At 40.4% G+C, this 17,479-nt stretch overlaps 1 protein-coding gene across 1 annotated transcript in view; it reads right to left on the bottom strand.

Annotated features, from left to right (window-relative positions):
* Nucleotides 1-2,466: 2,466 nt before the first annotated feature.
* Nucleotides 2,467-17,479, bottom strand: part of UTRN (utrophin) — a 731,009-nt gene continuing 715,996 nt past the window's right edge. The window contains 5 exon segments of the mRNA XM_042782042.1: nucleotides 2,467-2,543; nucleotides 8,693-8,785; nucleotides 10,169-10,277; nucleotides 13,163-13,403; nucleotides 14,204-14,362. Coding sequence (XP_042637976.1) covers nucleotides 2,467-2,543; nucleotides 8,693-8,785; nucleotides 10,169-10,277; nucleotides 13,163-13,403; nucleotides 14,204-14,362 — 679 coding nt within the window.

The raw sequence follows: 17,479 nt of genomic DNA, 5'->3' as shown, positions 1-17,479 counted from the left end.
CAACGGCAGTGAGTTTGTTTTCGTTTATTTCTACGTAAGGGTTTGGACCACCAACCTTCTGCCTAGCAGTCTAATGCCTTACGCACTACCCCACCAGAGCTTCTACTGAAAGCCTTGCCTTGTGTGCTCTGGTGCATATGGTCCATCATTATGAAATCCAGATCCTCAAATGCTCCCCTGAATGCTTCCTCACTTGCTTGCTCTAACCAACATCTGGATCTCCTGAAGACAATGCTTCCCTCATAACCTCTCACATAGGTCTGCTTTTCTCCCACAGTCCTCACACACTGGGTAAGTCCCTTCCTAGTCCCTCATTGCAACTAACAGGACATTTTCTCTCCTCAAAACACCCAGGTTTGACTCTCATGTCATCAGACAACACTGCCGACTACCCCTCCTTGATGCAGTCACTTACTGACCCCTTAGGTTACGTCCCCTCATTTTTTAAAGAAGAAATGGCTCACCATTATGTACTGCCATCCACTTTAAAGCAATTTTAAATCTTAGTGATTTTAATTCTTCCAGCTCTCTGGCCTCTTGGTTCATTGAACCCTTCTCCTCCAACACTCCTCTCCTCTTTCTTAGTCACTCAATGGTCCAAATATGGACCATCAGTAATACTTGCAACCTCTCCATCATTTATTTTCAACCACCCCACCTTCTGACAACCACTTCCATCTTTCCAGCTTATACGCATTCTTTATTAGGTATTATAATACACTGATTCTACTTTTTTTCTTTTTTTTTTTTACATTTTTGACTGGTGCAAAAGACCTCTTTAAAGTGCTGATGAATAAAGATGTCTCTTTGAAGACTAAGGTGTGCCTAACCCAAGCCACAGTACTTTCAATCGCCTTTTATGAGAGCTAGACAATGAATAAGGAAGACTGAAGAAGAGTTGACACTTTTGAGTTGTGGTGTTGGCGAAGAATACTGAAAGTACTGAGGACTGCCAGGAGAACTAACAATCTGTCCTGGGAGAAGTATAGCCAGAATGTACCTTGGAAGCAAGAATGGCCAGATTTTGTCTGACCTACCTGGTCATGTTCTCAGAAGGGACCATTCCCTGGAGAAGGATATTATGCTTGGTAAAGTGGAGGGTCAACAAAAAAGAGGAAAGTCTTTAATGAGATGGACTGACACAGCGGCCACAATGATGGGCTCAGGTATAGCAAGGTTGTGAGGCTGGTGCAGGATCGGGCAGTGTTTTGTTCTGTTGTGCATAGGATCAGTGTGAGTCAGAGCTGACTTGACAGCATCTAATGACGACAACTCCCCATTCAGTTTAAATGCCTGGATCAATCATTAAAATCACTCAGTGCTTCTTCCTCATCCCCCTTGGTTCTGCTCTTGAACTGCTGTGCTCTCTTGAATAAACCTCAACCTCAGCTCTGGTTAAGTCCAATACTCGGCCTCCTGTGGTGTCTATACTCATGCAGTTGAATGGGGCCAGAGAGTAAGATACAGCTCTACAGACTGGTCTCATGTTAAATTCATGAGCAGACACCTAATGTACGCCTTTAATGTTGCCTAGTCATCTTCACTCTATTTTCCCAGTCCATCTGTTCTAACGTACAAACATCTATCACACATCCTCCTGTCCCTCCTCACACCTCTGACAACTCCTCTAGATCTTCACTTCCTGCTGAAGTCCCAGATTCCCAAGACCAACTAAGAAGCAATCAGAACCGGGCACTCATAAACTCTCCCCAACACATCCACAGTCTACTTCATATAGCCATGCCTTCCCTTCTGTTACTAAAGACAGACCTCTTGTGCTTCTAGTTAAGATCCTAGCCTCCCTTGCCAAGAAGACAATTTGACTCAGAAGTTTCACTCTTTCAAAAAAGACTGATAAACAAATTCATCAAAGAAAATGTTCTCCAAAGATCTGCAGCCTTATGACTCATCATTACTAAGAGTACCTGACAAGGAAAACAGCGGATGTCACAAGGCTATAGCTGCCAACAATTCTCAGCAGATCTTTAAGTAAAAAAATTATTCATCCCCTGAATGTAATATACCACCTTTGCGGCACCAGTTAATTTTTTTAAAATCAATTTTCTGTGCTAGTTGCTTTAGCTACATATATATTTGGGAGAACAGTGGCTGATCATATTTATCCTGGGTACTTTGCATAGTACATGTTGCTACTGTTAGTCGCTGGCACATTGGCTTTGATTCACAGTGAACTTATGTGTAACAGAACAAAACACTGCCTGTCCTGCACCATCTTTGTGATAATATGTTTTCAGTTCATACATAGCACATACAATGCCATTAAACACGTTAGAATACAAATGACCAAGTATATGGTATTTTTGGCATCTGAAGAACTGGCTTTGGAAGGATCCCTCCTTAGACTGACAAACTTCACGCTGAATCAACTAGCATTTAAATGTCAAGGAAGTTTTCTTATTCACACGGAGAATAAAGCAGCACTAAAATCATCGGTAGCTAATCTGCTTAGTCTAGGTTATGATCAGCAACATTTGAGTCAATCAACTCATTAACTCTTACCTGTGGCCTGCTGGGGAGATTTGCTGAAAGAGAAAACAAAATAAATCAATTGAAAGATGTACTATTGCTTTGCTGGTTCTATGTTTTCAGGGGTGTAACTCTGTGGAATGGACCACTCCACTCAGAGTAGGGTAAGAGCCCAGCTGTTAAATGGAAGTTAATAAGAAGCCATTGTTTTCGGGGGTGGGGTCTTCTTTAACAAGACTAGATTCCTCTAGTTAGTTTCTCATATCCTGTATGCTTGAAGATGCAAACTTTCTACTAAAATATGTAAAACATATGCTGGCTCTTTCAAATAAGTACATACTAAAACATTCAGTGAGCATTTAGTTTTGCAAAAATATACCAAAATGTCATATTTAAATTTTATCATGTATATTCTATTGCAGTTCTGTATAGTTTGCTAAATAGTACAAATTCTGACAAAGGTGTCATCATGAAAACAAAGGGGTAACCTGGTCTTTGGTCCCTGTCACCCTTGTCCCAAAGTTGGGAAGATGGTGGCCAAGTGCTTATATCAAGGAAACCAGCTGCTGTCCATTCGACTTTGACACATGGCGACCCCATGTGTGTCAGAGTAGAATTGTGCCCCTCTCCATAGGACTTTCAGTGGCTAATTTTTTGGAAGTAGATCACCAGAATTTTCTTCTGAGGTGCCTTTGGGTAGATTGACTACTAACCTTTTGGTCAGCAGGCAAGTATGTTAACTGCTTGTAGCACTCAAGGACCTCCTCCATCAAGGAAAAGGCTGGGCTAATCTTAAACAGCCTTTTGGGCACTTAGGCTAATAATAGTGCCTGGGGCAGGCCACTTCAGAGTCCAACTATAGTACCTAATTGGCCTTTGCACCAGTGCCGCTGATTCCTTCCTGGTCCCAGTGTCCAGGGACAGGGAAGCCATCCTGAAGGACCTCTCCAGGGCAGCTGCCACCAACTCTCTCCTCAAGTCTCTGATTTTCACCTCCCACTTTCACTGCACACTCCTAACACTATCGTCCTGTGCTCAGCTTAGAAGGAAAAAGAGTTCTGCCCACCAATAATGATAATATTTGCTCTGGGTCAAATATGAATAATCTCAATTATGTAGGATGTGGTACCCCTTTCATGTCCCATTTTTCTATGCTCAACAAAAAAGACCACACGTAGCTGCCTAGAGTTTAGTGAGAAAGAAAAATGTATGAAAGGTGACCCTCGTACAGTGTGAAGAGAAAGTGTGTGTGCCTCAATATCCCGGGAAGAAATAGGTTAAAACAAACCTAGTCCTACGAGGTGTTCAAGATAGCTTACTTGAATTATTATTTAGTATATCATGGGTTTAAGAAGCTGTTTTGTGAGAGAAACATGTGATAGTTTGCTTCCATAAAGATTTATAGCCTTGGAAACCCTATGGGGCAGTTCTACTCTGATAGGGTTGCTGTGAGTCTGAATCAATGGCAAAGAGTTAGGTTTTGGTTTTATACCCAGGGTTTTAGAATTATGCTTCTACTGTAAGTAATAAATATAACAAATAGCCTAACCCTAGACAGAAATTTAATCCATTTTCCTCCAAACAAATATTCAAAAACCTATAGCTTTTTATCAAATAAAAGGCTATGAGTACTCCTCTTGAACAAATTATATCAACAGGTTTTTAAAGGCAATTATTGCATTTTAGTAGGTTTTCAGTTTTAGATGACTGTCACTCAAACTTAATAAACATAGCCAACTCACAGTGAAAACATGCCTGTGGGTCCAACACACTTTAGTCTATAACAGAAAAAAATACCCAGCTTATTACTGGAATCCCATACATTTGAATGGCATACATGATAAAACTGACAAAATAGTTTACACTTTAAAAAAAAAAAAAGATCCCATCAGTCAGTGGAAATGGCAGCAGGCATACTGGATAAGAGTGGCACAATTAAGTTTCCATCACTAACTCTTTCTCAGAAAGATGGAAGTACCTCTGTGCTCTGAAACTCAATGCAAATAATTAAAATAAGACTTTCAAAGGCCATAATTCAAGGATGCAATCAGGACCAACTGGGATATTAAATCAAGAGGCAGGCATTCTAAAATGTTACGTGAAACGATACATAGAAACTGAAAAAAATAAATAAATAAATAAATAAATAATAAAACCCATGTTTAAGTCAGCAATTCACACAATTACAACTTATGAAAACAGTTTCATTTTAATTCTAAGACTTCCAGGAGTGGCAATTCACTTGTGGCCATGCTAATTTTTAATCCACAGTGGATCAAAAGTCAAGATTAATGCAGATCAATTCATTGTAGTTGGTGACAAGTAATTTTAAAGTTCTCATTAGTTACAAGGGCTCAAGGGATTGACTTGGCATTGGGAGGGTGCCAATCTGATTTGCTAGGATAAATCCTCCAAAGGTGGTCAGTAAGCTTTGCGAACGTGAAAGGCTTATTAAAATATCTGCTAGCTGTGCAACTTAAAAGGGGCAACAACATGAATGCATCTTACAGGACCTTCTGAATACTGTCTGCATAAGCTTCAGGAACTAAGCCTTCCCAACCAGAAAATGTCATCATTTGTTGAATTCAGGAACATGTCCTGACACCAACTCTATGTCAGTGCTCATTTCTATTCTGCACTAAATTTAAAAGCTTTCAACTTGTTAAGTGGCATTTAACAATATGTGTCAATTTTATAAATTAAGCCTCTTATTTTCATGGAAAGTTGTCTTGACCTTGGAGATTTTTATATTATCAAAACAAAATATGGAATATAAATACCAAGATGGGCAAACAAAACCCAAACTAATAACAGAACTTCAGAAACCAAAAATAACATCTAAATTTCAAAGGATTCTAACACCATTCATCATCCTTTACATGGGACGGACTTGAGCTCTTCAAACTAACACACGGCTAATAAAGTTCATACACAGAAAATTACAAATATTTGTCAATGTAGAAACATCACATTGTGAGAACACAGTGCCAGGTTCTCACTGAGTGGTCTAGTGTTCCAGACCCCACCCTCACAACTGTGAGTGACACAGGTGGCTGGGACACAGTGCAAAGGAACACTTCAATCTCTGAGATGTGGGTCCCATCTGAGATATACAAACTTTTATATATATTCATGTAGATTAGTAGCTAATAAGATTCCCTACCAAAAGGAATTTTTCACTTGTCTTCAAAGAGAGGCTATAGAAGAAATGAGCAAACTTAACTCTTAAAATTCCTTTTGTCCTATAATTATTATTTGTTTGTCTTAAATTATATTAAGATGTCATAGATCAGCCTTTTACAATATCAAAATATCAGAAAGATTTAAGAGTTATCACTTTAAAAACTGACCTTGTAAAAAAAGACACATCATGAATTTTTAGTATAAATTTTAACATGAAAATTTTACACTTAGTATCTATTACAAAGCATATATTTCAACAAATTTCCATCCTAGCACTACTGTCAGCTGACTTTCAAATGAAAATGTCCACCATGATATTTAAATAAAGACTTCTAAATGGACTTTGATTTATAAAATTTGTTCTTAACTAATTATTCATATATTTTGATGCAAATGGAACTATAAAGCTATTTCATTTAGAAATTTCATTTTGAAACTCTGGCTTATAAGGACTATGATGAGGTTTTTATCTAGTCATTGAACAACATACAGCCCAGAATCACAACTTCTAAGAAAATACAACCTTGAAATACAGTCAATATAACAGATTTAATCTGTTCATCTATTATAGAGATTACAGAGCCTACAAAACAATCTGACAGCATGTGGACGTCAACTGATCCCCTTAAGCTTTTGTGAAACTCTCCAGAGTCAAAAAAAAAAAAAAAAGAAAAGTGTGTGTGTGTATAGGTGTGCACACATGTATCTTCTTTTCTTTCAGGGAGAGGGTAGGGAATGATATACAGGGAATATGATCTCACAAACACTGAGAAGCAGAATAGTTGAGTGACAAATAATAATCTAGAAAATGGCATGCTCACAAACATAAATGCATATATTTATGAGCTTCTGGAAATTGCAACAGGCCTTTAGGCAAACATTCCTGAAAATTCAGAGGTGAATGTATTTCAAATAGTTATTGTCACATCCTGCTAATGATGGCACTTTATAAACACTAGAGTAATGTAAAATAAAGGATAATTTGTAACTCAATCAATGTATCTTTTTTATCTATACTCCTGATGATATCTTTTTCCTCATTTAAGATATTGTTTATGAAGTGAGAATGGGAAAAAGTGAGATGAGTAGCTGTGTATAATACACACACTCCTCACTTATCCACACAATTAGGTTCCAAAGACCGGGCCAGATGTGAAAATTGGCATTATTGAACATGGAGGATGACCACAGCGGATCACAAAATAGAAGGTGACTATATCATGACGTAACTGCCCAATTACACCATTACATAACTGCCAAACCACTGAGAGTCATGGCTCAGTCAAGTTGGCACATAATCTTGACAATCACAGCCCGTGTCGCTCTCGCTTCACACCTCCGCATCATTACTGCAGATGTATGTTATTAATGTGCAAAACATTCTGATAGGAGATTTTTAAAATATCAGATAACAAGAAAATCAGTAAGTGAGGAGTAGGTGTATCTGTTATTTATCAAGAAACAAAAACTCATTACTGTCAAGTCCATTTCAACTTATGGTGACCCCATGTGGTACAGAGCAGAACTTGCCATAGGGTTTTCCTTAGCTGTGATGTGTAGGAAAGCAGATCACTAGGCTTTTCTTATACAGAACCAGTGAATAGATTCAAACTGCCAACTTTTCAGTTAGTAGTCATGTACAAACCGTTTGTGCCACCTAGGGACCTTATATATGTATATGATATATAGTACGTATGTATATGATACATACACATGCTAAAATATTAGTTCAGTTGCTGCCTAGATTTGAAATAATTTTGAGAGGAAATCATCCTAAAATTATAAATAATATCTTTATATTCTTTAAGAGATTATTTCAAATATAATTATAGCATTAAGTAGCTCTGATGGCATTGTGCCTAAGACATTTGACTGTTAACCAGAAGGCTGGTGGTTCAAACCCACCAGCCACTCCTCAAAAGGAAGGTCGGGCAATCTACTTCCATAGTGATACTGCCTCAGAAACCCAAGGAGGGGTAGCAGTGAGTCGGATCCGACTCAATGGCAGTGAGTTTGGTTTTTTTTTTTTTTTTGGTATGTATACAAAAATAAACTTTAACAGCAAAAGCATTCTAGGCAAGAACTCAGCAGAGTTACAAGACAACAAGATGCTAAAGACCAAATATTTGAAAAAAAAAATCAATAAATAAGAATCATGATATAATTTCCCCCTTGGATTCGGACTCTCTTTATTTGGGTATTTTTGGGCCCGTTTGTTCATACAGAAAATTCACAGGATCATGAATTTGTGATGCCTTTAAATTGTTTGGTATTTCTACAACAACTGTTTTATTCCACAAGAAAAGAAACCATTGTTGCTGTTGTTATGTGCTGTCGAGTTGGACCCAACTCATAGTGACCCCTCCTTGGGTTTCCAAGGCAGTATCACTATGGAAGTAGATTGCCTCATCTTCCTTCTGAGGAATGGCTGGTGGGTTTGAACCGCCAGCCTTCTGGTTAGCAGTCAAGTGCCTTAGGCACTATGCTACCAGAGCTCCCATTAGGAAGAAAAAAAAAAAAAAAAAAAGAGGAAAACCTGAAAATAATACCTCTCTGCACCTGAAACTGATGACATTAGAGAACAAGGTCCGAAGAAAGAGAGGGGATTACATCAGAAAAGGCTCTTCTCCTGCCTTGTTTGGCATGCCACTAAAACCTCTTCTTTGAAATACTATGCTTTTCTTATTGAAGGCTGGACTGAAGAGGTAATTTCTTTTTAAACATAGAGTTATTATTTCGTTTCCCCTCATTGTATCACTGCCAAGGCATATTAGACAATCTCAAAGAGCAGAATGGCATTGTCACTGTCTCCCAGGGATGTGATGGTATCTCGGTGAAGCTTCATTTTCTTCGTCAACATATACAATGTTGGACTTATTTTCAAATAATATTCAGTCCTGTTTCTAATAGAAGTTTTTGTTATGTTATCAAAGAAGACGAGGGGCACCATGCAGGATGAGAAAAAAGGAGAGAAAAAGGGAAAGAAAAGCACAGCGCGGGGCTCAGGACCGCTCATACTCACGACAGCAAGACGGGAACGTGCTGTTGATCTGCTCCATGACCTCAGTGAGGTCGGTGCTGGTTTCATGAGGTGGTGCCAACAGGTCTTCCGCCGCTGTGACAGCAGGGACAAAGCACAACACACGTCCTGAAATCAGTGTTCAGCCTCCTAACAAAACCCAGCTTTGGCAGAAAATACTACCATCGGCCTCCACATGTCAATGTGAAAAAGTCTCTCATCGAAAAGGGCAACTTTAAGGAGAAATGACAAAAGTATTGCATATTCATCTGTTGGCAATATCAACCGCATGTAATTAAAATGTGCCAGATGTTTCAGTAGAAAGTATTTATGTGGCAAGGGAACATATAAGAATGAAAAATAAGTCATACAGTCATATCACATCAATTTATTATTGGAAATCTCTTATTTCACACTTCAAGTACTTTTTTCTTATGCGAAAAATACTCTCCCAGGTCCTTTTTCCTTCTTTCTTTCTCTTTGGAGCCTTTGGCATAGGCTAGCTTAACCTGCCACAAAAGTCAAGGTATTTCAAGATACTTTTTGACTTTAGTATGTTTTTCTCTTTTTCCCCTAGAAGGAATAGTTGGCAATTTTTCTTGTTAAAAAGAACGAATGCAATAATATTAATATTTTAGTTCTTCTTCTGACTAACATATTTAAAAATATCTCACAAGCAAATTAAGTTGGTTTAAGTATGTGGTAGAATTTCAGAACTTGACTTTCATCAATACCAAAATGTCATATTTGAGTGCCTGGTCTCCAAAGCCTTTCCAAGCCACAATGACAGGCTGCCATTGAGACCAATGACAGACTGAGTAGGACATCCGAGAGGAAGCTAGAGGGGGTGGCAGTGTTTTCAGGGATCGTGGATGGAGCAAAGGGACGCAAGATTTCAGAGCTGCATCACAGGGAGTGTAATAGGCTTCCGTATTATATTCTGAGTATGTACAAATATGAAATTTTAGTCTTAAGGCAAATAAAATATTAAATAGACTGACTCTCTTCAAAAGAAAGAGCCTACGTTTTTCTTCTTTCACTAAAATTCAGCCCGCTAAACCCACTGCCATCGAGTTGATTCCAACTCATAGTGACCCCACAGGACAGAGGAGAACTGCCTCGAAGGGTCTGATGAGGCAGACTGCCTCGCCTTTCTCCCCCAGCACAGCTGCTGGGTTCAAAATGCCAACCTTTAGTTAGCAGACAAGTACTTTAACCACTCAGCCACCAGAGCTCCTTTTCAATCCACTACTACATATTATAAGCAAGTGTGTTATAGCTAATTATTCCAAAGTTTTTGCTTTTTCATACTGCTCAAGTGGATTTGTATTTATGTGAGATCAAAGACAACATAAAATTCCTTTATGCTCTAAGGAGCCAGTGTATAAGGATGCTATTTATGATTTTAAAAAACAAAAAACAAAACACAACTGGCAGGTCACAGATCAGACTGGGGCAGCTCTGCCTGGAGACACTGACCTGCCTGTTGGGACTGTGGGCCAGGATCCGGATCAAGCGAGTAGCTCAGTGCAGAATGCTGAGGTGAAGCCCAGGGGGAAACACCGTTGATTCGGGGGTCGGATTCAGGCTGCAGTCACGTTCAGAGGAGAAAGCAGAGCAACGGTTCAACTAATCATTAGGGAAACCATTTCCTTTTTCACTTCACCTTCCCCAGCAGGGTAATGAAATCCCGTGGAGTGGTTTGCTTAATGACATTTTCAAATACAGCTTACCATCAGTCAGATGTATGCAATGGTACCAAATGGCCCTCCCTTTCACCTGGGTCCCCTGAAAAACTCATTGGTTATACTGCCAATTGTACTTATCACTGTCAGTTTCAGCCCCCAAGTTTTCCCTCCATTATTTCTATGTCAACCAAGTGAACATGTTACATGAACAAACATGTTACACCAATCTTAAAAATATCAGCACAGCTTTCAATACAGTACTCCTTGCTATTGAGTCAATTCTGATGCATAGAGACTACATGTGTTATAGAGTAGAACTGCCCATAGGGTTTTCTTGACTATAGTCTTAACAGAAGTAGATTGTCAGGTCTTTCTTCTGCAGTGCTGCCAAGCTTTACATTAGTAGACAAGGGCAAACCAGTTGTGCTGCCCAGAGACCTATCTGAATACAGTAAATGTATCCAATTTTGAAACCACAGCCTGTATTTAAAAGCAATATTGGAGAACAGTAAAGAGCCTGATTTTGGCTTCAGATGGTCTGTATTCAAATTTCAGCTCTGCCATTCAGAAACAGTGTAATTCTGGGTAAACCATTTACCCTTCAGTCCATGGATTTTTTTACCTATGAAATGGGGATGATAACAGTGTCCTTCTCCTAGGGTTTTGTGAGGGAGGCGATGGATTAGTATCTCTAAAGCAATTGGAACAGCCTGATACCTAGCAAACACTTTGTAATTGCATTACACTTTGTAATTGATACATCCTTGAAATGGTGATGCATATATTGACAAGAATGTAATCAAATTAGAAAGGTCTACACACTGTACAGGGAATGCAGAAATTACCAGGTTTCTGATGCAGAGATTCCTGTCAAATATATACCAATGGAAGTCTGGTAGTTTTTGCCTGTTTTTACTATGAGAGCTGAATTTCCCATCTACTCTTGGCATTCATGTTAATCATTAAGGGGAGATTAAGAGCTCTCCAGTCTGGGATATACAGAGCCATTTAGATAGCAGCTATCTCTAAAAGAAGTTCTAAGCCATTCTGAAGGCACGAGCCATTAGGCAGTGCTGCCTAATGGGATGGATTGAGTGGGAGGGAAGAGAGAGAACTTCTCTATAACATGGTCCAGTGTTAGGACTCAGTGGTAGCCCCTTTAGATCCTCTAAGCATCACCAAGCATGCCAAGTAAAGGTTTCAAGCATAGCTTCCTTCCTCAGTGATGCCATATTTGTACTAGGTTGCTAACATAAACACTACATACTCTAAATAACAGATTTCAAGAGAAAATTAATACCTCACACAAGCACCATCAGAACCTTCACATTCACAATGCTAATTGTGTAATGTTTTCAGTGCACGTGACGGGCACTGATTTAAGAATTGAACATTCTGAAGACTTACACAAAGCCAGGCCTTGGGCCACTCCTGGAGGACTATTATTCCATTACTGTCTAATGATGCAAACTTTGGAGGCCCTGAAGTAGCCCTTCCCCTTAACAGAGTAATTCTGAAGCAATGAGAGACATACAGAAAAGCAGATGCCACGTCTATGGCCACTGTGCAGGTACTACAGAAACGACAATGCTTTGAATGATTCTGACCAGTTACAGGACACGGATACCAACTGTTTCCTAAAAGATGAGGGAATCACTGGAGAGAAAGTAGTTTCTGAGTTTGATTTAATAAGTAATTCTGGAGATAGGCATTCCTATTACACTGCCTAGGGGCCCCAAATGACGTAGGCAGAGAGAAAAGCAAACGATGACATAAATGCTGAAGTCAGGGACTCTTCAAGAGAGAAGTTCGAGGCCCCTTTGCTGGGGTTGCTACACCTGCAGCTTCAGGTTCTCCTAATTCTATCTGCTGAAGAAGCATCATCATGACTAGTCCTATGAAGGATTCCTCTAACTGTTCTGGGTAATCAAATACCTCCTTCTCTACAGAGCTCTGTGTCTTTATAGATGATACATCTTGTTCGTGTATATCTTTCTTTGATCCCTAGCAAGACTGCAGTCACCCAAAAGACAGGAGCTGTTGCTGATGTCCCTTTCACATGGCAGAGAACATGTTTTGAAAACTACAAGCTGTCACCCACTGGTGAATTATAAAAATCAATTTCGTAGGTCTTGACCACTATACAGAAAGAGCGAGAGACAGGAAAGGCAAAGGGAAGGAAGGAAAGAAAGAAGGGAAAAAGGAAGGAGAGAGATAGAAAATAAGAGGTGGCATCCCTCTATCAGGGTGACTGTTGTCTGGCATTTATCACACATGTATGTATTCATCACATTGTCAACGACGTTAGTTATTATCATGGAAGCTTGAAAGCAACTGCTCTATAACATGGTCCAGTGTTAGGAATCAGTGGTAGCAAATTAATAAACACCTGTCACTTAATGTCTTGAGTAGAGAAGGCAGGAGTCCTGGAGTCAGTGTTCTGAGCTCAGCAGCTAAGAACAAAGATTTAGGGTGGCTTCCTTCCTCCTTCCTCTTTAAGTTTCACAGACTCCTATACGTAATTCATGCAGGTTTGTTACAGGATCTTTTTCCTCAAACTATTCAGAGCGAATATAGCTCTCAATGTTCAAGAAGAATGGGAACTTCTATCTTAAAAATCCTTATCACTAATAAATGAGGCAAACACATTTGTGCCATTCAGGACTTAATGCATATGTTTTAAGGGATGAGAAATGCAATGTGGCCCTCTCTCCTGACACCCAGACCAAACCCTAGGAGCAAGGGCGTGCCGCGTGGGGAGGGGCGCTGCCCTCCGCACCCCTACCTGTTCCAGCAGCTGCCGAAGCCGGTGGAGCTGCGATTCCAGCTGCTTGTTGTGATCTTCTAAAATCTGCATCCTCGCCTCCAGCCGACCTTTGTGCTGCCGGAGGAGCCTGGCTTCTGCTATGAGCTCTGAATCCTCAGATGTGAGATGGGGAGATACAATAGAGTCTGGGGGTGAACCGACAGGAAGTCCCCTTTTAAGGTGCTGCTCTTTTAGCTGTTCGTACTCCACTTGCAGATTCCTAATGCATAAAAGGAAAAAAGGTAATGAATATTGTGTCCACTGCCTTTTCTCCAAATGTGCCTGTCGTTGTCGTCACATACTGTTGAATGGATTCTAACTCAATTTGACCTCATGTGTGCAGAGAAGAAGTGCTGATCCACAGGGTTTTCAAGGTTATGACCTTTTTGAAGCAGGTCTCCAGGCCTGTATTCTGAGGACCCTTTGGGTAGGTTCAAACTGCCAACGTTCCGGCTAGTAGTGGAGCCCTTGGTGGCTTGAATCGCGCAAGGATTCATCCAAATACATACAGTAAAACCTGCGAAAGTCAGAACGTGTGTAAGGTGGTAACCTGTCAGGGGAGGAAAACTCAAATATTTTCCAGTAACGAGGAATAGAAAATGAATGGTAAGAGTGCACCTTGTCAAAGGTGGAAAACTTGTAAGACCTGGAAAAGCAAGGCAGTACCATCAACTTCTGACTCTCACAAGCATCACTGTATGTCTATGGGATCCAAAGTTAGCTCATGCCACTGATTTCCTCTTAACTATGAGCATTTACTTACAGTAAGATGAGCAAGCAAAACAAAATCAGAGCTTGAAGCATATGTCCTAATAGGCATCATCAGTGAATCCTGAAATGCTGCTGTAATCCACAGCCTGCATCCCAGCTTCTTAGCGTCCCCTACAGCTCTGAACCGATCACGATTCCTCAGACAGTCATTCCCAAAAGAGAATGGGAAGGGGTTATATTGAAGTCAATATTAAAGACGTCCCATTGGGTGCTTTTTCCAGGAAGACCTATTTCCTCTCCCAGGGCTACCTTTGCTCTTCCTCCAAGTCAGCAATGATCCGCTCCAGTTCTCCCCGCTCTTCTCTTTCTACCGACTTCAGGATCTGCGCAGGGCTCTGAGGCTGGCTCACGGGGGACTCTCCTCCGAGTGTCTGACAGTATTGCTGGATGAGGGCATGCTCGTCCTCCCTGGGAACGAAGGAAACACACAGAGAGGCTCGTGTCTGGACCTAAGATGTCTCTGGACATAAGGGAGGTGGAAACAGCGATGACCTGATGACTGCGGGGCTAAGTCTGCCCTACAGTTCAGTGTCTCCACAAGCTGCCATTTAAAACTCTAGGAAGAGATTCATCTCATTGTTGTTGTTTTAGCTGCTGCTGAGTGAGCCCACTCGTGGTGACCACATCACAATGGAACAAAACGCTGAGAGTCATGTGCCATTTCCATGAATGGTTGCAGATTGGTCCATTGTGATGGCCCGGAGGGTTTTCATTGGCTAATTTTGGGAAGCAGATCACTATGCCTTTCTTCCTACTCCATCTTAGTCTGGAAGCTCTGCTGAAACCAGTTCAGTGTCATAGCAACATGGAAACCTTGACTGACAGATGGGGGGTAGCTGCACACGAGATGCACTGGCCAGCAATTGAACCCAGGTCTCCTGCGTGAGGACAAGAATTCTACACTGAACCACTACTGTTGTCATATTCACTGAATTGTATATATGTACTTTACATAATACATACAATATCACACAAAGGATAATATAAAGTTAAAATAGGCTATCACACCTAAAATAAGTAATTGAATGCCAAAAGAGTAGACTAAAAGACTGTTGATTAATAACAGGTTGATTTCACTGTCATTAACACTTGGTTGAAAGCATCTTTGCGGTGCTCTGTAACCCATAGGATGGGGTCTATCATAGGTATTTTCTTTTATTTAAATAATTCAGCCCAAATTATAGTCATAGATTTATAAAATTTATTCAGATATTTTACCTGATAGTATCAGCATGTTATTTCTATCCTTGTACATTAAAACAAGAAACTACATTTAATTCACTGGGTTCTACTTCTTGTTTAATGAAGTAGATATATCAATAATGTGGTCAAATCTGGTGACTGACATAATTAGAAGCATAACAAAGTAGACAAAATTGATATGTTTATGGAAAGGCAACATTTATCGGCAGGTCTGGAGTCCCACCTCTTCCTTTATTAGGGAAAACCAGTAGGATGGAGTCTGTCACCCATACATTCTTTTATTCAAATAATTCAGCCCAGATTATGGTTATACATTTATGACTTATAAATATGCAAATGCCAGACAGTCCTGCCATGGATTGCTTTCAGTATATTGTACCTGGCCTGTTTTGGTGGCTTAAGAAAACAGATCTTGGAGCCTATAGATTTACAGGAAGGGCCTCCCAGGAAACCTCATATAAGGCATGTAGCTCTCAGAGTATAAAACGGAACTCGTCCACAAAGAATCAGCTCCTCTCTGTGTGAGTGATGTGACTGCATGTACCCCTCAGAAGCCTGGCCTGTTACACTGGGTTCAGATCGCAGCCTAATGCAGCAGGAAAGGATCTAGTGAGTGACACCAGCAGTCCCAGGCCTCTCCTGCTTCATTCTTGCCTCACGATTACTTGTGCCCTTGAACTTACTAGTGACCTTTGATACTGGCTGAAATCTGATTCTTGTGAGTCTGATTTGAACATCTGGCCCTATGCTGTTGCAGTTTACTTTGATAAAGGAGGGGCACGGAGTTACTTCTGACCTGATGAATTCTTAGAAAAGTCATGTCCTGAGCACTGAGACCAGAGAGATACAATGAAGCAAATGAGGAAAAGTGAGTGTTATGTTTGTCAAACAGCCAAAGCAAAGATTCAAATGAGCTACATGTTGATTTATTTTGCTTCTTTTTATCAATAAATGGTCTATCTATCTATCTATCAATCATCTTTTTAAGAAGGATTATAGACTTGGATGTTGTCCCTGGGTGGCACAAATGGCTTGCTCTGAGGCACTGATCAGAAAGGTCACAGTCTGAATGCACCCAGCAGTACTGCAGAAGAAAGGCCTGGTGTTCTGCGTCCATAAAGATTATGGCCAAGAAAGCCCTAGGAAGAAGTTCTACCATGGAGCTGTGCTAATCTCTAAGGCATGGCTGCCATGAGTCAGAATCAATTTGACAGCAATGCGTTTGTTTTTCAGTTTTGGTACAGACTTGGATGAGATCACAACTAGATACCTCATTTCCCTTTAGCTGCCTCCATCAAATGATTTTAAAAACAGGGGAGGGACCTTTAGGAACATGGATGGGTTAAGGATTGAAGGAGGCTACGGTATTCTATTTTGATCCCCTTTCCTAGAATAATGCAGCCTCACTGGGTAACGAGGGAAGGAGGCTTTAGAAGAACCATGCTGGTTTCTGGGTTCAGAAGGATGAGGGTGAGAGGAGGGAATGGGCACTACACCCCTGCAGAGCAGCAGCCTTTGAGAGCCTATCTAAAAGCTCCCAGGTCCCAGAGAGCTCAATCAGGCAGAAAATCTGGCAGGGGTTTGGGGAGAGGAGTGGTATTTTCCTGACAGGTGCTAAATGGCCAAGACCCTAAAGAGAACTGCTCTGTGAAGGGCAGAAGCAGGCTAAGAGGCAAAGCTGCTGTGACCCCACTTAGCTACTCTGGAGCCTCAGACTCTAAGTCAGTGATGCCTGAGATGCCTTATCCATTTCCCGTGGAGAGAGAGGCAATAATGAAAGAGAATAAAAGGTACAGATTTCATGTATGGGAAGGACAGATGGACGCAGTATAAAGATACATAGTAAAGACATAATAAAGTCATCACAAAGCAAGAGTGTAGTGGAACATTTTATAAATACGGAAAAAGATCTGAGTACAGAATCTGAAAAAGTATGGAATCTCCCCCTAAAAAATCTTAATAATGAAAGAAAAACATTACATTTTATGGATTAAAAAAAAAGCATCACAAGCAGCCAGCCAGAAATCAAAACAAAATAGCAAAGGGAGAAAACGGTTTAACCTCGTACCTCTGCATCATATTAATGTCAAAAGACAATGGAGCAATGTCGAGAATCCTAACATAGCTGGGTGGCCATGCTTATGTACAAAGGATGCTCTTCATCTGTATAGCAAAGAGCAAGCCAGCAAGGGGGAAATCGTATCATGACTCTCATATGTTGGCTGAAAACAATGAATGATATGCTAGCTGTGCATAACCTGGAGTCTCTGGTGCATACACTGTTTCCTTAAGGTATCTGGAAGCAAATTAAGGCCATTTAAA

The sequence above is a fragment of the Orycteropus afer genome, unplaced genomic scaffold (genome assembly GCF_000298275.1).
Source record: "Orycteropus afer afer isolate SDZICR_OR568_19922 unplaced genomic scaffold, OryAfe1.0 scaffold00226, whole genome shotgun sequence".
Taxonomy (NCBI): Eukaryota; Metazoa; Chordata; class Mammalia; order Tubulidentata; family Orycteropodidae; genus Orycteropus; species Orycteropus afer.
This window is presented reverse-complemented; position numbering and strand designations above follow the sequence as displayed.